This window comes from Leucopleurus acutus (assembly GCF_964270905.1).
Source record: "Leucopleurus acutus genome assembly, chromosome: 7".
NCBI lineage: Eukaryota > Metazoa > Chordata > Mammalia > Artiodactyla > Delphinidae > Leucopleurus > Leucopleurus acutus.
In genome coordinates, this window is record NC_139150.1 from 30697497 (window position 1) to 30719127 (window position 21631).

Genomic DNA, 21631 nt, shown 5'->3' on the forward strand with positions numbered 1-21631 from the left:
AAATAGTCTTAAGAATAATAGATTTGATTAATAGCATATTATTCCATAAATGCATGTTACATAATTATTCAACCAATATTCTATTACTGGATTTTAAATTGTTGCCAGTTTTTTGCTTTTATGTTATTTTTTAATTTGGCTTTTCTAGTTTTTTGAGTGTGTGCCATAAAATGCCTTCCTACTTAGAAGTCATTGCACTTTGTCTTTTTTTAAAAATTAATTTTTTTTCTTGTTACACTTGTTTTTAATTACACACATACAACGTACAAGTTAATTGTAGAAACATTAGAAAACACAGATAACCAAAATTTAAAAAAACTTTCACATGGTGATGATAATTATTGACACCTAAAATATGTATTTTTACAAAAGTGGTTTTGTATAATACAATACATATTGATTTATTACTTCTCTCTTAAAATATGTATTTGTTTTGTTAATAAGTATATTTCTCCAGAGTCATTTTGAATTACTGCTTGATTCTTCATTGAAAGATACACGCTATTTAATTCATCCTGAACATACAGATTGGTTCTATGTTTTGCACATATAAACAATACTCCAGTGAACCCCACCTTGTACATATACTTTTTTTTTAACATCTTCATTGGAGTATAATTGCTTTACAATGGTGTGTTAGTTTCTGCTTTATAACAAAGTGAATCAGTTATACGTATGTTCCCATATCTCTTCCCTCTTCCATCTCCCTCCCTCCCACCCTCCTTATCCCACCCCTCTAGGTGGTCACAAAGCACTGAGCTGATCTCCTTGTGCTATGCAGCTGCTTCCCACTAGCTATCTATTTTACATTTGGTAGTGTATACATGTCCATGACACTCTCTCACTTTGTCACAGCTTACCCTTTCCACTCCCCATATCCTCAAGTACATTCTCCAGTAGATCTGTGTTTTTATTCCTGTCTTGCCTGTAGGTTCTTCATGACTTTTTTTTTTTTTTTTTTAGATTCCATATATATGTGTTAGCATACGGTATTTGTTTTTCTCTTTCTGACTTACTTCACTCTGTATGATAGACTCTAGGTCCATCCATCTCACTAGAGATAACTCAATTTCATTTCTTTTTATGGCTGAGTAATATTCCATTGTATATATGTGCCACATCTTTATCCATTCATCTGTTGATGGACACTTAGGTTGCTTCCATGTCCTGGCTATTGTAAATAGAGCTGCAGTGAACATTTTGGTACATGAGTTTTTTGAATTACAGTTTTCTCAGAGTAGTGAGATTGCTGTGTCATATGGCAGTTCTATTTTTAGTTTTTTAAGGAACCTCCATACTGTTCTCCTTAGTGGCTGTATCAATTTACATTCCCACTAACAGTGCAAGAGGGTTCCCTTTCCTCCACACCCTCTCCAGCATTTATTGTTTGTAGATTTTTTGATGATGGCTATTCTGACCGGTGTGAGATGATATCTCATTGTAGTTTTGATTTGCATTTCTCTAATGATTAATGATGTTGACCATTCTTTCATGTGTTTGTTGGCAGTCTGTATATCTTCTTTGGAGAAATGTCTTTGGAGAAATGGTCTTCTGCTTATTTTTGAGTTGGGTTCTTTGTTTTCTTGATATTGAGCTTCATGAGCTGTTTGTAAATTTTGGAGATTAATCCTTTGTCACTTGCTTCATTTGCAAATATTTTCTCTCATTCTGAGGGTTGTCTTTTTGTCTTGTTTATGGTTTCCTTTGCTGTGCAAAAGCTTTGAAGTTTCATTAGGTCCCATTTGTTTATTTTTCTTTCCATTTCTCTAGGAGGTGGGTCAAAAAGGATCTTGCTGTGGTTTATGTCACAGAGTGTTCTGCCTATGTTTTTCTCTAAGAGTTTGATAGTGTCTGGCCTTACATTTAGGTCTTTAATCCATTTTGAGTTTATTTTTATGTACGGTGTTAGGGAGTGTTCTAATTTCATACTTTTACATGTACCTGTCCAGTTTTAGCAGCACCACTTATTGAAGAGGCTGTCTTTTCTGCACTGTATATTCTTGCCTCCTTTATCAAAGATAAGGGGACCATATATGTGTGGGTTTCTCTCTGGGCTTTCTATCCTGTTCCATTGATCTATATTTCTGTTTTTCTGCCACTACCATACTGTCTTGATTACTGTAGCTTTGTAGTATAGTCTGAAGTCAGGGCACCTGATTCCTCCAGCTCCATTTTTCTTTCTCAAGATTCCTTTGGCTATTTGGGGGCCTTTTGTGTTTCCGTACAAATGGTGAAATTTTTTGTTCTGGTTCTGTGAAAAATGCCAGTGGTAGTTTTATAGCGATTGCATTGAATCTGTAGATTGCTTTGGATAGTAGAGTCATTTTTACAATGTTGATTATTCCAATTCAAGAACATGGTATATCTCTCCATCTATTTGTATCATCTTTAATTTCTTTCATCAGTGTCTTATAATTTTCCGCATACAAGTCTTTTGTCTCCTTAGGTAGGTTTATTCCTAGATATTTTATTCTCTTTGATGCAATGGTAAATGGGAGTGTTAATTTCACTTTCAGATTTTTCATCATTAGTGTATAGGAATGCTAGAGATTTCTGTGCATTAATTTTGTATCCTGCTACTTTACCAAATTCATTGCTTAGCTCTAGTAGTTTTCTGGTAGCATCTTTAGGATTCTCTATGAATAGTGTCATGTCATCTGCAAACAGTGGCAGCTTTACTTCTTTTCCAATTTGGATTCCTTTTATTTCTTTTTCTTCTCTGATTGCTGTGGCTAAAACTTCCAAAACTATGTTGAATAATAGTGGTGAGAGTGGGCAGCCTTGTCTTGTTCCTGATCTTAGTGGAAATGGTTTCAGTTTTTCACCATTGAGGATGATGTTGGCTGTGGGTTTGTCATATATGGCCTTTATTATGTTGAGGAAAGTTCCCTCTATGCCTGTTTTCTGGAGGGTTTTAATCATAAATGGGTGTTGAATTTTGTCAAAAGGTTTCTCTGCATCTATTGAGCTGATCATATGGTTTTTCTCCTTCAGTTTGTTAATATGGTGTATCACATTGATTGATTTGCGTATATTGAAGAATCCTTGCATTCCTGGCATAAACCCCACTTGATCATGGTGTATGATCCTTTTAATGTGCTGTTGGATTCTGTTTGCTAGTATTTTGTTGAGGATTTTTGCATCTATGTTCATCAGTGATATTGGCCTGTAGTTTTCTTTCTTTGTGACATCTTTGTCTGGTTTTGGTATCAGGGTGATGGTGGCCTCATAGAATGAGTTTGTGAGTGTTCCTCCCTCTGCTATATTTTGGAACAGTGAGAAGAATAGGTGTTAGCTCTTCTCTAAATGTTTGATAGAATTCGCTTGTGAAGCCATCTGGTCCTGGGCTTTTGTTTGTTGGAAGATTTTTAATCACAGTTTCAATGTGAGTGCTTGTGATTGGTCTGTTCATATTTTCTATTTCTTCCTCGTTTAGTCTCAGAAGATTCTGCATTTCTAAGATTTTGTCCATTTCTTCCAGGTTGTCCATTTTATTGGCATAGAGTTGCTTGTAGTAATCTCTCATGATCCTTTGTATTTTTGCAGTGTCAGTTGTTACTTCTCCTTTTTCACTTCTACTTCTTTTGATTTGAATCTTCCCCTTTTTTTCTTGATGAGTCTGGCTAGTGGTTTATCAATTTTGTTTATCTTCTCAAAGAACCAGCCTTTAGTTTTATTGATCTTTGCTATTGTTTCCTTCATTTCTTTTTCATTTATTTCTGATCTGATCTTTATCATTTCCTTGTTTCTGCTAACTTTGGGGTTTTTTTGTTCTTCTTTCTCTGATTGCTTTAGGTGTAAGGTTAGATTGTTTATTTGAGATGTTTCTTGTTTCTTAAGGTAGGATTGTATTGCTATAAACTTCCCTCTTAGAACTGCTTTTGCTGCATCTCATAGGTTTTGTGTTATCGTGTTTTCATTGTCATTTGTTTCTAGGTATTTTTTGATTTCCTCTTTGATTTCTTCAGTGATCTGTTAGTTATTAAGTAGTGTATTGTTTAGCCTCCATGTGTTTGTATTTTTTACAGTTTTTTTGCTGTAATTGATACCTAGTCTCGTAGTGTTGTGGTCGGAAAAGATACGTGATACGATTTCAGTTTTCTTAAAATTACCAAGGCTTGATTTGTGACCCAAGATATGATCTATCCTGGAGAATGTTCCATGAGCACTTGAGAAGAATGTGTATTCTGTTGTTTTTGGATGGAATGTCATATAAATATCAATTAAGTCCATCTTGTTTAATGTATCATTTAAAGCTTGTGTTTCCTTATTTATTTTCATTTTGGATGATCTGTCCATTGGTGGAAGTGGGGTGTTAGAGTCCCCTACTATGATTGTGATACTGTCGATTTCCCCTTTTATGGCTTTTAGTATTTGCCATATGTATTGAAGTGCTCCTATATTGGGTGCATAAATATTTACAATTGTTATCTCTTCTTCTTGGATCGATCTGTTGATCATTATGTAGTGTCCTTGTTTGTCTCTTGTAATAGTCTTTATTTTAAAGTCTATTTTGTCTGATATGAGAATTGCTACTCCAGCTTTCTTTTGATTTCCATTTGCATGGAATATCTTTTTCCATCCCCTCACTTTCAGTCTGTGTGTGTCCCTAGGTCTGAAGTTGGTCTCTTGTAGACAGCATATATACGGGTCTTGTTTTTGTATCCTTTCAGCCAGTCTGTCTTTTCGTTGGACCATTTAATTCATTTACATTTAAGGTAATTATTGATATGTATGTTCCTATTCCCATTTTCTTAATTGTTTTGGGTTTGTTATTGTAGGTCTTTTCCTTCTCTTGTGTTTCCTTCCTAGAGAAGTTCCTTTAGCATTTGTTGTAAAGCTGGTTTGGTGGTGCTGAATTCTCTTAGCGTTTGCTTGTCTGTAAAGGTTTTAATTTCTCCAACAAATCTGAATGAGATCCTGCTGGGTAGGGTAATCTTGGTTGTAGGTTTTTCCCCTTCATCACTTTAAATATGTCCTGCCACTTCCTTGTGGCTTGCAGCGTTTCTGCTGAAAGATCAGCTTTTAGCCTTATGGGGATTCCCTTGTGTGTTATTTGTTGTTTTTCCCTTGCTGCTTTTAATATGTTTTCTTTGTATTTAATTTTTGATAGTTTGATTAATATGTGCCTTGGTTTGTTTCTCCTTGGATTTATCCTGTATGGGACTCTCTGTGCTTCCTGGACTTGATTAACTATTTTCTTTCCCATATTAGGGAAGTTTTCAACTATAATCTCTTCAAATATTTTCTCAGTCCCTTTCTTTTTCTCTTCTTCTTATGGAACCCCTATAATTCGAATGTTGGTGCATTTAATGTAGTCCCAGAGGTCTCTGAGACTCTCCTCAATTCTTTTCATTCTTTTTTCTTTATTCTGCTCTGCAGTAGTTATTTCCACTATTTTATCTTCCAGGTCACTTCTCCATTCTTCTGCCTCAGTTATTCTGCTATTGATCCCTTCTAGAGAATTTTTAATTTTATTTATTGTGTTGTTCATCACTGTTTCCTCTTTAGTTCTTCTAGGTCCTTGTTGAACGTTTCTCGTATTTGTTTTATTCTATTTCCAGGATTTTGGATCATCTATACTATCATTATTCTGAATTCTTTTTCAGGTAGACTGCCTATTTCCTCTTCATATGTTAGGTTTGGTGGGTTTTTACCTTGCTCCTTCATCTGCTGTGTGTTTTTCTGTCTTCTCATTTTGCTTAACTTACTGTGTTTAGGGTCTCCTTTTTGCAGGCTGCAGGTTTGTAGTTCCTGTTGTTTTTGGTGTCTGTCCCCAGTGGGTAAGGTTGGTTTAGTGTGTTGTGTAGGCTTCCTGGTGCAGGGGACTAGTGCCTGTGTTCTGGTGGATGAGGCTGGATCTTGTTTTTCTGTTGTGCAGGTCCACGTCTGGTGGTGTGTTTTGGGGTGTCTGTGGCCTTATTATGATTTTAGGCAGCCTCTGTGCTAATGGATGGGATTGTGTTCCTGTCTTGCTAGTTGTTTGGCATAGGGTGTCCAGCACTGTAGCTTGCTGGTCATTGAGTGAAGCTGGGTCTTGACGTTGCGATGGAGATCTCTGGGAGATTTTCGCCGTTTGATAGTACGTGGAGCTGGGAGGTCTGTTGTGGATCAGTGTCGTGAGCTTGGCTCTGCCACCTCAGAGGCACAGCCCTGATGCCTGGCTGGAGCACCAAGATCCTTTCATCCACACGGCTCAGAATAAAAGGGAGAAAAGAAAGAAGATAAAGTAAAATAAAATAAAGTTATTAAAATAAATATTAAGAAAAAATTTTCTTAAAGTAAACAAAACAAAACAAAAAAACGGACAGACAGAACCCTAGGACAAATGGTAAAAGCAAAGCTATACAGACAAAATGACACAGAGAACCATACAGATACACACTAAGAAAAGGAGAAAAATGGAAAATATATATATATATCTTTGCTGCCAAAGTCCACCTCCTCAATTTGGGATGGTTCGTTGTCTATTCAGGTATGCCACAGATGCAGAGTACATCAAGTTGATTGTGGAGATTTAATCCGCTGCTCCTGAGGGTGCTGGGAGAAATTTCTCTTTCTAATCCGCTGCTCCTGAGGCTGCTGGGAGAGATTTCCCTTTCTCTTCTTTGTTCGCACAGCTCCCGGGGTTCAGCTTTGGACTTGGCCCCGCCTCTGTGTGTAGGTCGCCTACGGGCGTCTGATCTTCGCTCAGACAGGACGGGGTTAAAGGAGCAGCTGATTCGGAGGCTCTGGCTTACTCAGGCCTGGGGAAGGGAGGGGTCCGGATACGGGGCGAGCCTGCGGCGGCAGAGGCTGGCGTGACGTTGCACCAGCCTGAGGCGTGCCGTGTGTTCTCCTGGAAAAGTTGTCCCTGGATCATGGGACCCTGGCAGTGGTGGGCTGCATAGGCTCCCAGGAGGGGGGTCTGGATTGTGATTTGTGCTTGCCCACAGGCTTCTTGGTGGTGGCAGCAGCACCCTTAGCGTCTCATGCCCGTCTCTGGTGTCTGCTCTGATAGCCACGGCTCGCGCCTGTCTCTGGAGCTCCTTTAAGCAGTGCTCTGAATCCCGTCTCCTGGTGCATCGGGAAACAAAGAGGCAAGGAAAAGTCTGTTTCCTCTTTGGCAGCACCCGACTTTTTCTGGACTCCCTCCCAGCTAGCTGTGGCGCAGTTGCCTCTTCAGGCTGTGTTCACGCAGCCAACCCCAGTCCTCTCCCTGGGATCTGACCTCCTAAGACGGAGCCTTAGCTCCCAGCCCCCACCCGTCCCGGCAGGTGAGCAGACTAGCCTCTCGGGCTGGTGAGTGCTGGTCGGCACAGATCCTCTGTGCGGGAATCTCTGCACTCTGCCTTTCACACCCCTGTTGCTGCGCTCTCCTCCGTGGCTCCGAAGCTCCCCACTCCGCCACCCGCAGTCTCCGCCTGTGAAGGGGCTTCCTAGTGTGTGGAAACCTTTCCTCCTTCACAGCTCCCTCGCACTGGTGCAGGTCCCGTCCCTATTCCTTTGTCTCTGTTTTTTCTTTTTTCTCTTCCCCTACCCAGGTACGTGGGGAGTTTCTTGCCTTTTGGGAAGTCTGAGGTCTTCTGCCAGCATTCAGAAGGTGTTCTGTAGGAGCTGTTCCACACGTAGATGTATTTCTGATGTTTTTGTGGAGAGGAAGGTGATCTTCGCGTCTTACTCTTCCACCGTCTTGAAGCTCCTCCCACTGTAAATGTCTTGACCCTAAACCTAGGAATGGCCAACTTAGTCCTGCTTCTTTGATTTGTAATCCCATTACTATGTGTTTTGTGCATCCTACAGTATAAAGTGACAGGTACCTTTAACTCAATCATATCTGCATGCATGAAATAAATCTTATCTACAATTACTTTCATTTTAATTAGGTTGTTTCACAGTGCAAAGGTCCTAAAGGTTTTACTTGAATGGTTTATGAATTCAGAAGTAGTCAGTAAAGTTAACTTCTGATTCCATAGAATTCCAGTGTTAATCTTAGTTGTACAGGAGCAGACTGCAGCTGCCATCAAATTTCTGCTTCCTTCTATCATGGAATATCAAGTTCTAAATATTTAACACTGAAGCAACACTAATAATACACTATTCATATTCATATTTCAACAATGTCCCAGTAATGAGCTCCATAGCAATTTCACCCCCTGATCCAGGATCTATTCCTGGTTCATGCTTTACATTTTGTTATCATGTCTACTTAATCTTTACTTGAAACAATTTTTCAGTAAATTTTATTTTGTAAGGAATGTATTCATGTCATCTAAGTTGTCAGATTAGTTGGCATAAAGTTGTTATAATCTCATTTTCCTTTTAATGTCTGCTGTGATCTGCAATGATAAGCCATCTTTCATTTTTGGTATTTGTTATTTGTATTGTCTCTTGTTTTTAATTTGACCAGTCTAGCTTGAAGTTGAACCAATTTTTGTCTTTGTTAATTTTTTTCTATTGTTTATTTCATTGGTATGTGCTGTTATTAGTTCCTTCTACTTACTTTGAGTTTACTTTCTTCTTTTCCTAGCTTCTTAAGGTAAAGCCTTAGGCCATTTAAGGCCTGCTTTCCTAATATAACTATTAAAATAATAAACTTCCCTTTTTAGCTTTAACTTTATCCTCAAATTTTTTATATTGTACTTCCATTATTATTCAGTTTGAAGTATTTTCTATTTCTGATGTTGTTTCTTCCTTGACCCACGAATTATTAGAAGTGTGTTTAATTTTCAAACATTTGGGGATTTTCTAGATATCCTATTGTTATTAATTTCTAATTTAATTCCATTGTGGTAAAAGAAAATCTATGATTTCAATATTTTTACATTTACTAAGATTAATTTTATGGCACAGTTTATGGCCTGTCTTGCTGAACATACCTTGTGCACTTGAAGTTGTGGGGTTTAGTGTTATACAAATAGCAATTAGGTCAAGGTTACAGATAGTGTTGTTGAAATCTGTGACTTTACTGATCTTAGTTAAGTTGTTTTATCCATTGCTGAGAGAGGGATGTTAAAATCTCCAACCATGATTATGGAATTGTCTATTCCTACCTTTAAATATGTCAAATTTTGCTCCATATATTTTGGAATCCTTTATTAGGATTTATGATTTTTATGATCTTGTCTCACTACCTTTTATCTCGGATAGTACTCTTGGTCTTGAAATCTACTTTATTGACATTACTATAGCTACTTTGGGTTTCTTTTGCTTACTGTTTCATGGTATGTTATTTTTCCTCCATTTACTTGCAGTCTGTCAATGTGAACTACACTAATAATTTTTAACCACAATCCTGAAGCTTGGTAATCCCTTCCTTGCTTTTGTTTGAAGAATTACTCTAAAAGTATGCTCTATAGTTTTACGTTAGCACATATAAATTTATAAGATTCATTTATGTATATTTATTTATGTGTATTCATTTATGACTGGCACCTAACACTCAGTATTAAGTTTGTTGAGATTCATCCAGGTTCTTACATGTAGCTGTGACTCATTTATTTTTACTGCTTTATAGTATGCCACTGTATATGCCAAAATTTATTCATTCATTTTATTGTTAATAGATATTTAGTTTCCTTTTTTAATATCTTGAAAAATGCTGCTATAGATATTTTTGTACATATTTCTCGATGCACTTATGCACACATTTCTTTTGGGTATATCCCTAGAAATGAAATTGCAGATTCAAAAGTTATTTGTATTGTCACATTTAGTAGATAGTGCCAAATTGCTTTCTAAAGTGGTTGCACCCATTTACATTCCTCTAGTAGAGTTCGAGTCTTGGTGATCCACTTCCTAACTCACCCTTCTTGTTTTCAGAGTTTTTAATTTTTGCCAATCTTGTAGGTCTAAACATATCCCATGATTTTAATTTGCATTTTTCTGATGACTAATGAGATTAAGCCTTTTTTTCCACATGCTTATACTGTGTTTCCTCTTCTGTAAAGTTCCTGTGTAAGTCTTTTTCTTACATTCAACTGAGATTTTTATAAATTGATTTTTTAAGGAATTCTTTATTCTCTTTAATAATTCTTCATCAGTTTTATGTGTAGCATAAGTCTATTGCAAGTTAGCGGCTTGAGCTTGAAAGTTTTTTATAGAGTATTTGGCTGATCAGCAGTCCTTAAAACTAAGGAAGTTAAATTTACTAATAGTTTCCTTAAGTTTGTAATTTTGAAATGCTTTGTCCATCACCTCAAATAAATAAGGGCTCATAGTTTTATGGAGATAGTGCTTTTATTTTCTTGTCATGAAAAATCCCACTAATGCTCCATTCTATAGCTAGTTCAAGGACCCCTGTTAATTTGTCGAGAGGGGAAGGGAATTGGTGGGAGATTTGGTGTTGGCCAAATTCTGAAAGTAGAAATTGTGCCCAAGAAAAAGTATTTTGTCGGTTACTGTGACCACATTTGTAGTTCTTGGCTAGTTCAGAACCCTTTGGTAGCAGGTCAAAGCCCTTGACTTCTTCTTTATTTGTAGAGGAAAGATATGCCCAATAGAGGTCAAATTTGTTAATTAAAATAATTAATAAAATATGTGGGCAAATGTAAGGGCTATTCCTAAGAGGAGAAGATTTAGAGAGCATAGAGAAGGAAAAGAGAGAAAAATGGAGGGGACTGGAGTCTATAAGTTTTAAAAGTTAATAGGAAACTAGAGCAAGAAGTGGGCAGTAATCTGTTATTTCACTTATATTAGCTTGGTTAAACTCAAAAGACATATTTGAGATTTTGACCAGGACAGCTCTAGGTAGTGCCATTCTTCCTTTTACTGCTAGAAAAAAGGGCTCAAGAAGAAAAAGTCAGGTACTTTGTCTTGTAATCAGGGCTGTCTCTTCTGGTCTGATTGGAGATGGGTTAAAATCAGCTCTTGAATGAGAAGTAAATCTGATTTTTAACTCCAATGTTTGAAATTTAGCAGTTCATGAGGACAGATAGTCTTTTTACTCATTTTATAATCTCAGAGAGCTGTGGAGTTCCAAGAGTGTTTAGATAAGGGTATATCTTTTCAGTTGAATTTTGTTTAGAAAGGATATCAGTAGAGACTTGTGATTATGAAGACATCAAGCCAGAAATTATATTTCTGAGGGAAAATGAAAGGCTATCTGAAATTATTAACTTTTCTTTATTCTATATCCCCCATTTCCATTTATATTTCTCTCTTATTTTGAAGACTGTTTCCTAGAATATTACAGAAGAAACTCTCTTAGCTGAATTGTGGTCCTATTTTTATTTTGTTTGAAGGATGATTTTCTTTTAATGTGAGACTAATGATACATTAGAATTACATTCTGTGAAAATATTTCTTGAAGGTTGACCACATGTCATATTTATGCAATTCAGGAATGAAGGGAAAAGTGATAACATTTGAAAAGAAGTATAAATTGAACTAAAGTTAATGACTTTTCCATTTCTTTCTGTATGGATACACTGGTTGATTCATGTGATACTTAAAGAGAAGCTTAACTGATAATGTGTGGAAGGAATACTACATCTTTAGATTTATTTAGGGCAAAGACTAATTTCCTAGTGATTATCATATATAGACCCTTGATAAATTCTTGTTGAACTTCTAATCAATTACAACTCAGAGCTGGAGATATGAATTCCATTCCTGACTCTGCCATGTATTTCTGTGTGACCTTAAGGACTCAATTTCTTGAATATTTTTACAAGTAAAATATTGTACTTTGGGGCTATAAAATCACTTGTTTTTAAGCTTTTCAGAGAACAGTGTCTTATTCACCATCAAATTCCGATTCTCAGTGCTTCTCTCTCTCTAGGCTGATTCTCAGCATGTATTCATGCCTCATCTCATATCTACCTCTCTCTCTCTCTCTCAATACACACACAGACACACTCATTAAAAACAAAATACAAAGGCATTGCCTTCCCCTACCTGCATTTGTGGTTAGTGCACAGGCCTGACTCACAACATCTGAAACTTGGATTCAGATTCAGCTTTACCTCTCCACTTGGCAGGTTAGAAGTGGTGGGAAATTAACGCAACCCTTCCCCTACCACTACCAGGAGAAACCCTCAACCAACCATTTACTGGATATTTCTCATTGCTCTTCTCCACTCCACTTCCTAGAATCGCCTCAAAATAAACTACTTGCTCATGAGTTCTTACCTCAAAGTAGGCTTCTGGAGGAACCCAAAGTAGGACACAAAGCAAACTCCTCCTTGACGCTTCTTTCAGCTACCAGCGTATTGCTCTCCTCATTCTTGAATAATTAAGCTGTCCTATTCATTCCTCAACTGCAGTAGTGCCAGGTTCTGCCGTACCACCAAGTTCTCTCTATAAAAATGCCCAAGGATTAACATGTGGCATATCCAGTAGCAGTTTCAGAACTTAACTTGCTTGAAGTATCAATTAACAATAAATAATCTTTCCTTCAACCTCTCCAGCTCCACTGATGTATAATTCTTAAGACTTTGACCTTACACCATTGTGGGAACTGGTTTAACTGCCTCTGAAGGGTTGTTGTCCTTGCTTCTAATGATGGACCTTTAGAACTTGAAGTTTGTAGGGCAGGCAGTTAGGAAGAGCAGGTGGGTGTAGAACAGAGAAAGGATAAGCTGGAGCCCACAAAGCATGAGTTTATAGTTCATTCTGCCCCTGACTTTGATAGTATGAGTGTCTGCAGATGAGGCTGGTAACTGCCCTCAAAAAACTAAATTCACACAAATTTTGGTAATTTGTTTTCAATATCCTCTAATAAAAAATGTCTTCCTGTTTCCTTTATGATTACTTCTTTGACCCATGAATTATTTATTTATTTATTTATTTATTTAGCTGCATCAGGTCTTAGTTGTGGCACAGGGGATCTTCGTTGCAGTATGCGGGATCTTTCGTTGCAGCATGCAGGCTCTTTGTTGTGGCATGCGGGCTTCTCTCTAGTTGTGGCATGTGGGCTCAGTTGCCACACAGCATGTGGGATCTTAGTTCCCTGACCAGGGATCAAACCCACGTCCCCTTGCATTGGAAGGCAGATTTAACCGCTGGACCGCCAGGGAAATCCCATGCCGTGAATTATGTAGGGCACTCATTTCAAGTGTTCCCTTGAAATAGCCCCCTGTGACTAGTGTGAACTTTATTGGACAGGTGAGTCTTAGAGAGTCAATTATCAAAGGGAAAAATTTTATATTAGCTTTTATTTTAACCATTTCCAGGGATGTTCATTTCTTTCAAGGTACATCCAATTTTCTATCTAGTGTCATATTATTTCCACCTGAAGAATTTCCCTTAACACTTTTTTTATAGTTCAGGTCTCCTAGTAATGAATTCTACTAGTTTTAGTATGATAAATGTTTGTTTCTCCCTTATTTTGAAAATCTTTTTATTTTGTTTTATTTAAATTTTTTTTTTATTTTTTAGGCCATGCCATGTGTCATGTGGGATCTTAGTTCCCTGACCAGGGATTGAAACCATGTCCCCTGCATTGAGAGAGTGGAGTCTTAATCACGGACTGCCAAGGAAGTCTCGAAAATCTTTTTATTTTGAAATAATTATAGGTTCACAGGAAGTTGCAAAACTGTGTGCATTCGCCTTCTTTTTTTTTTTTTTTTTTTTTTGTGGTACGCGGGCCTCTCACTGTTGTGGCCTCTCCCATTGCGGAGCACAGGCTCTGGACACGCAGGCTCAGTGGCCATGGCTCACGGACCCAGCCGCTCTGCAGCATGTGGGATCTTCCCGGACCAGGGCACGAACCCGTGTCCCCTGCATCGGCAGGCGGACTCTCAACCACTGCGCCATGAGGGAAGCCCCTCATTTTTTTTTAAAACATCTTTATTGGAGTATAATAGCTTTACAATGGTGTGTTAGTTTCTGCTTTATAACAAAGTGAATCAGCTATATGTATATATATATCCCCATATCTCCTCCCTCTTGTGTCTCCCTCCCACTCTCCTTCATTTTTGAGAGATATTTTTGCTGCATATAAAATTCTGGTTTTATGTTCTTTAAACCTTTCTTTCTGCAAGATTTGTCGTTCCATTTTCTTCTGACTTGCATAGTTTCTGTTAAGGAGTATACTTAAGCTTTTCTTTGTTCCTCTGTATGTAATGTGGGTTGTGGGGTTTTTTGTTTTTTGTTTTTTTTTCTTCCTCCGATTGCCTTAAAATGTAAAAAAAAAAAAAAAAAAATGAGAGCAGCTTGGGCTGCTCTGAGATTCTTTTGTCTGTGATTGATGTCTTTTACAATTTTTAGAAAATTCTTGGCCTTTATCTCTTCAAATATTTCTTCTGTTCCATCATCTCTCTCTTCTGAATTTCCAAGTACATGTATATTAGATGATTTATCATCCCACAATTCTTGTGTGCTCTGTTCCTTTTTTCTTTTTGCTTTTTTTTCTTTCCCTCTTTGTTAGACCTATCTTTAAGTTTGGTGGTTTTATCCAAGCTATGTGCTGTGGATGAGACCATTGAAATCATTGTTTATCTCTGTTGCTGTGGGGTTTTTTAGATTTTTTGTTTTTATTTATAGCATTCCCATTTGGTTTCCTTTTTGTTGTTGTTGTTAAAATTATCTATTTATTCATGCATGTTGTCCACCCATTTCACTAGAGCTTTGTCTTAGTTCAGACTGCTATAAAAACTATCATGCACTGTGTGACTTAAACAATAGAAACTTATTTTTCACAGTTATGAAGACTGGAAGTCCGAGATCAGGGTGCTAGCATAGCTGAGTTCTGATGAGGACTCTCTTTCTTGTTTATAGACAGTCCTCTTGCTGTATCCTCACATGGCAGAGAGATAGCAAGCGAGCAAGCTCTGGCTTCCTCATCCTCTTATGAGAACATCAATCCCATCACAGGGGCTCCACCCTCATGACCTCATGTAAACCTCATTACCTCCCCAAAGCCCCACCTCTAAATATCATCACAATATGGATTAAGGCTTCAACATATGGATTTTTGGAGAGATACACACATTCAGTCTATAGCAAGATTTAATATTATTCACAGTTATTTTAAATTCTCTGCTTGTTCTACCTGGGTTTTCTCCAGGTCTAGTTCTGTTGATTGCTTTGTCTTTTGCCATTTTTTTTTTCTTTGCTTTCTTGTGTCTGACAATTTTTTAGTTTTTATTTTTGGCTAGGTTGTGCAGCAACTTTTGTATATAGTCCATTTTTTTCCCTCCATCAGGCCCTACGTAGCCCCAGCCAGGTTATGCTGTGACTCAATTTTGATTATAGGCCTGGTAGCCAGAATGGGGACAGCTTCCAAAGGTACCTGTTGCCTTATGGGGGAAGACCTGTATATGGTCTTTATTCATGTTAGGGTGGGAGAAAGGGAGAGAGGGTAGTTCTAGCTCTTAGTGGGCAAAGGGTGGGCCTCTTCAGCAAATACAGAATGTTCAGAAACTTCTAGGGAGTGAAAATTGTTTGGGGCATCCATCAGATGTCCCCATCTCATCTTCCAGGTTTGGTCCTAAACTTGACATAACATACCTGGCTTGGTTGAACATTTGTTGGCTGTTAGCTACTTTTACCATCAAATCCTGTGCTTGAATTTCAGCTTTTTTCTTTTTTATTGAAATATAAATGACATATATCATTATATTAGTTATAGGTGGACAACATAATTATTTGATACATTGCAAAATGATTACCACAATGATACATACATTGCAAAATGATTATCACAATAAGTTAGCCAGTATTCATTGCCACCAGTAGGTAAAAAATTTTTTTCTTGCAATGAGAACTTTTAAGATCTACTCTCTTAGTAACTTTCAAATATACAATACAGTATTATTAACTATAGTCACTACACTGTAAATTACATCCCCAGGACTTACTTTATTTTATTACTGAAAGTTTGTACCTTTTGACAACCTTCACCCATTTTTGCCCACCCTCTACCCCCTGCTTCTGGAAACCACCAACCTATTCTCTGTATCTATGAGTTCAGTGGGGGTTTTTTGTTTTTGTATTTTGTTTTGTATTAGATTCCACATATAAGTGAGATCATATAGTATTTGTCTTTCTCTGTCTGATTTATTTAACTTAGCATAATGCCCTCAAGGTCCATCCATGTTGTCACAAATGGCAGGATTTCCTTCATTTTTATGCCTGAATAATACTTCATTTTATATATATATACTATTTATTCATTCATTCATCAGTGGACACTTAAGTTGTTTCCATGTCTTGGGTATTATAAATAATGCTACAATGAACCTGGGGCTGTAGATATCTTTTTGAATTAGTGTTTTCATTTCTTTTGGATAAATACCCAGAAGTGGAATTGCTGAATCATAAGGAAGTTCTGTTTTTAGTTTTTTGAGGAGCCTGCATATTGTTTTCCATAGTGGCTGCACCAATTTACATTCCTGTCAGTGATGCACAAGTGTTCTCTTTTCTCCACATCCTCACCAACACTTGTTATTTCTTGTCTTTTTGATAATAGCTGTCCTAACAGTTGTGATTTTGATTTGCATTTCCCTGGTGATTAGTGATGTTGAGCACATTTTCATGTATGTGTTGTCCATCTGTTTGCCTTCTTTGAGAAAATATCTATTTAGATCCTCTGCCCATATTTTAATCAGATTGTTTATTTTTGCAATTGAGTTGCATCTCATAATTTTTAATTGATTGTCAGACATGGTATATAGAACAATAAAAATCAATATAAATATTTACATCTTGAACTAGAAATACCTCTTCTGCTGGTCTGTTAGTGGGGTCAATCTAGTCAAGAGTTGAGCTCATTTTTTTTGTTGTCATTTTTGCTATGGTTATATTTGCTATAATCACCAACTTCAAAATCTTTTGGTGTTACACTGTGTTTAGAAGGAGGTAGGTTTGCTAGAGGATTTTTCTCAATGTTCACTTTCCACCCTCAACTTTAGGCCTTCCCTGTGTGCCTGCACATGAGAAAGCGTCTCTTTCCGTGTTTTTACACACCCTAAATGGTAGACTGTTGTTGCTTGTTACTTGGTGTTCACTAGCCTGGTGGTGGGGAGGTCATGATAGTTTTCTGTTATCCTAGATGAGCCTCAGTCTTTGACAGGCCCTGTGCCCTGCTGTCTGGGGGTGGAGATTTCTCAGTGATCCTGCCCTCTCCAAGTGATGAGAGACCTCTAATTATTTGAGTCCAGGATGGTTTCCTGTCCTTCTCCAGGGGTAAGGGTTTTTTTGTTTGCTTTTTGTTTTTTCCCCATTCATTTTTTCCTGCCTCCAGCAACAGTAGGTCTCCTGTGCCTTGAGAGTGACAGGACTTGGTGTTCTTTCTCCAGTAGGGTGACCAACTCCTCCTGATTTTTCTGGGACTGTCCCGGTTTTAGCTCTGAAAGTCCTGCATCTTGGGAAATGCTTCAGTCCTAAGAAACTGGCTCAGTTGGTCATCCTCTCTCCCAGTGGCTTAAGGATTTTATTCCTCAGGGAAAAAAGGTTCAGGTGGGGCTTTGTGCCTTTCTTGCAGTGGTGGTTGCTACCCTCCTCCAGGACTGCCCAAGTCAGGAAACATTTTTCCAGTTTCTTGTCCTACCCCAATCTTTCTCATAACCATCTGGTGAGGTACATAAAGAAGAGCCTGTTATTGGGTGCAAACTTCTCTTGTGTCTGCAGCTTCTGGGTGTTTTCTGTGTTTATGCTAGCTCACACAGCCTTTAGCAATTCACTGAAAATTTAGCTGAATTCCGGTTATCTGCTTGTATGGAGGCCCCATCTTGTGCTCTGCTGCAGGTTTACCAGGTTGTTTCATCATGAAGGCACCCTTCTTTTCTTACATTTCAGGCTAGTTAGTGGCCCTGCAACCTCACCTCTTTGATAGATTCAATATAAGTTATGATTTTCAAGATTATTCACATTTTCTTGTTATTATTGATGGAACAACACTCTTTCTAGCTGCCTACATTCTAAGCAGAAATCAGTACTTGGTTTCTTTAGAAAGAATATATATATTTCAGTTTTGAGGTATAGTGTTTTATAAATGTCAATGAGATCAAGTTGGTTGGGAGTGTTGTCCAAATCTTTGGTATCTTACTGAATTTTTAAAATCGACTTGAACTGTCATTTACTGAGAGACAGTTGCTAAAATTCTCAACTATGATCATGGATTTTTAAAAATTCTTTCAATTTTGCTTCATGTATTTTGAAACTCTGTTATTACAGAGTGTATATACGTTTAAAAATATATTTTCTTGATGACTTGATTTCTTTATTATTATGAAATATTCCCCTTTATCTCTAGTAATACTCTTTGTCTTGACATAAATGGCTATAAATAAGTATATATATAAATATATACTTATATATAGTCTTTTAAAAAATATATTTATTTATTTGGCTGTGTTGTGTCTCAGTTGCAGCACACAGGATCTTCGTTGTTTCATGTGGGATCTTCATTGTGGCATGCGGGGTCTTTAGTTGCAGCATGTGAACTTCTTAGTTGCAGCATGTGGGATCTAGTTCCCTGACCAGGGATCAAACCCAGGCCGCCTGCACTGGGAGTGCGGAGTCTTAGCCACTGGACCACCAGGGAAGTCCTGTATATAGTCTTGATATAAGTTGATATAAAGTTGATATACATATAGCCCCACTAGCTTTCTTATGTTCAGTATCTGTGTTGCCTATATTTTTCTTCCCTTTTATTTTCAATCTGTCTGTGTCTTTTATCTTGACAATACCTTTCTAAAAAAACAGCAATTTGCTTTTTCAATTATTAGTCTGACGATCTGCATCTTAAGTGCATTAAATTTTCTATGGATTTCTCTTTATTTTTCTCTATGGGTTTTTGTTGTTATTGTTGCTTCGTCATAATTGAAAGTCACCACGTAGGAGTGAAAATTTCTTCTCTTCTATGAGGAGCTTGTCACTTGCTAGAGTTTAATTCATTTAGATTCTTTGCATTCTTGGCAATCTAATGAGTTTAACAAAACAAAAACACTTCTGTGTACCTGAAGGGCTTGTCAGTTTCTCCTTTTGCTTAGGACTGGGTAAATCCTAACTACAAAGCTATGAGTATTTTTTTTCCTAGGGAGCAACATGTCAGCCTCCTTGTTCTCCCGAGAGACTTTATTCTCATTCTTTTGAAAGATCATTCTATTTTTTATGCTCTTGTAGGTAAAATTTTAGATGCTAAGGCATTCTATTTGCAGGACTCGGGGAGGGCATTAGTAGTAGAGTCACCTGTTTCTTACATAGAGACGTTCATCAAGTCCCCCTGCTTTCAACCCCACCTCTCACTCCTATTCTCCATTGTACTTGACTTTTCAGAGGCTCTAGATGGCAGATTGTGATGTTTTCCTTGGATGTGTTAATATCATTCATGCATATTTTGACTGCTGCTTCCTCAGCCTTGGATCATTATTGTTGTGAAACTTATCACTTTGCTATATATCTTCTAGAAATTTGTTGAACACTCCTAGGAATCTTGAACTTGAAGATTATATCAGGATATTTGCTAAGTAACTGGAGAGTTAGAGCTGAATCCCAAGCAGCCTGATTCCTGGTCCAGTTTACTTTTCCTTAACCTTATCACTGCCTTATTTCATTCTCCCATATTTCTTTCTGTGTTGAGGTTTACTGAAGGCATTAGTGAAGAATCATCCAAGGAGCCACACTGTAACAAGGATTCAGCTGACAGCTACCCCTGCAAGTGCACTCATGTTGATGAGCCAGCGCATAGCTAAAGACCTAACTCCATTTCAGATAGTGCTTCTTTGGACATCACTGGAAGATGAAAAGGGAATCCTGTTTCATTCTCAAGCCTACTCTAGGGCCAGTGAAGTTGGTGAGGTGGACCTAGAGCATGCATCTTCTCTTGGAGGTGATTATGTAGGAGTCCACCCTATGGGTCTCCTCTGGTCCCTGAAATCTGAGAAGATACTAACTAAACTGCTGAAAAGAGATGTTATGAATAACCCCTTGCAGTTCCAATTAAAACTTTATTATTCAGATGTAATGGTTACCCACACCGCCATCACTACTCCAAAGGTCAGCCTGACTTTGGAGAGGTGGTATGTAGCACCTGGTGTCACCCGAATCCAAGTCAAAGAAAGCCGCCTTCGGGGAGCCCTCCTTCTCCCTCCAGGTGAGTGGAATTACCCTGGTTATTGTCATCTTTTTTTTTTTTTCCTCTTTTAAATCCCTTATCCTCCTAGAAGTTTACTTGGATGTGGATAAAATAGAGAGCATTCCTTTCCTGACTCAGAATCAGAGTTAACTTTGGGTCAGAACAAGAACGTGGTGATAACTTCATTCCAACTCAAGTTTTATCTCAGCAATTCTGGAGCCTAAGGATGTAACAGTAGTTTATGGAGTCCCTGCATTATGAGATTTCCATAGCTTTGGATTTATGTGAAATTCATTCACATTGAAGCCTAGCTATCTGAAGACCCACATCCTGATATGGAACTGTATCCCAGCTTCTTTTGGGGGTTCTGTCATGTCTGAGTTTTAATTTAGGCATAGGTTATTGCATGATTGTCACAATAAGCTGATGATATAATGGATTGAAATATTGCAAGAAATATAGAGGATGCAAAGAAACTTTATACCCTCTAGTTCCATAAATATTGCATATTTATAGGATATTCCATAAATCAGCAGCTAATATAACATGCTCCCTAATGGCTATAAAACTTTTCAGAACATTCAGTTTCTCATAGTGATCTCAACATACCAAAAAGTGGTTCAAAACACTATTGGTACATTTCTCAGAGTTTATTGTGGGGACTGAATGAAGCAAAGTTAATTTTCCAGAAGTAGCCCTCAGTAGGTCCAGGTTTCAGGTGTGTCTGAGGTTGCCTTATTCAGACATGTGCTTTGATTTGGGACACAGCCATCACATCATCAGGATGTATTCCCCCTCTCTCCCTGCCTTTTTTTTTTTTTTTTTTTTTTAATAGTCACCTTCTAGAACTGAGGTGGGTTAAGGAAACCTGAAATGTTAGAGGTGGTTTCTGACAACATAGAGTGTTAGATGGCGTAAAAGGAAAAAAAGCTTCCCTTTGCAAATTCACCATGACCCATGCACCTTTTTGGGTAAATTTGAAAAATTTTTACCCCCAGTATTTAGCATATAGACCACTTTATTGTGTGTAGGGGTCAGGAAGTAAGTGGCACAAACCTCCTTGACGCTAATATTCAGTTAAGAATCTGAATATTCGGCTCAGTGCTTTGTGATAACCTAGAGGGGTGGGATAGGGAGGATGGGAGGGAGGCTCAAGAGGGAGGGGATATGGGGACATGTGTATGCATATGGCTGATTCACTTTGTTGTACAACAGAAACTAACATAGTATTGTGAAGTAATTATACTCCAATAAAGATCTATTAAAAAAAGAATCTGAATATTAGTTCAGGCCTTTCACCTTGGGATGATGTGCTGGTTTAGGGTGTGCTATTTGCGAACGCTCTTAGACATTGTGTGTGCTGGGTCTCCTGATTTGGGTGCTTACTCTGTTGGGGTACAGAAAAGTGTTGTGTTCTGTGGAGCCAAAAACGGTTGAGTCAGGTCTCAAAGAAGTTCTCAACAACAACATTTTTCCAGAATAAGAGGCTCAGTACTCTTAAGTACTGTCAATCAGAATATGCAAAAACATCCCTAGTCATGTATTCAAGTGGTACTTTTAAACCAAGATGTATTCAGTATCACTTTATTTCTCCTTTTCTCAAGGTGAGAAAATATAGCAATATTTTGT

At 37.7% G+C, this 21631-nt stretch overlaps 1 protein-coding gene across 1 annotated transcript in view; it reads left to right on the forward strand.

Annotated features, from left to right (window-relative positions):
• The window catches only part of LOC309964258 (bile acid-CoA:amino acid N-acyltransferase-like), a 49032-nt gene that overhangs the window by 1582 nt on the left and 25819 nt on the right, over positions 1–21631 (forward strand). The window contains 1 exon segment of the mRNA XM_082843086.1: positions 19508–20020. Coding sequence (XP_082699212.1) covers positions 19594–20020 — 427 coding nt within the window. The 5' untranslated portion in view covers positions 19508–19593.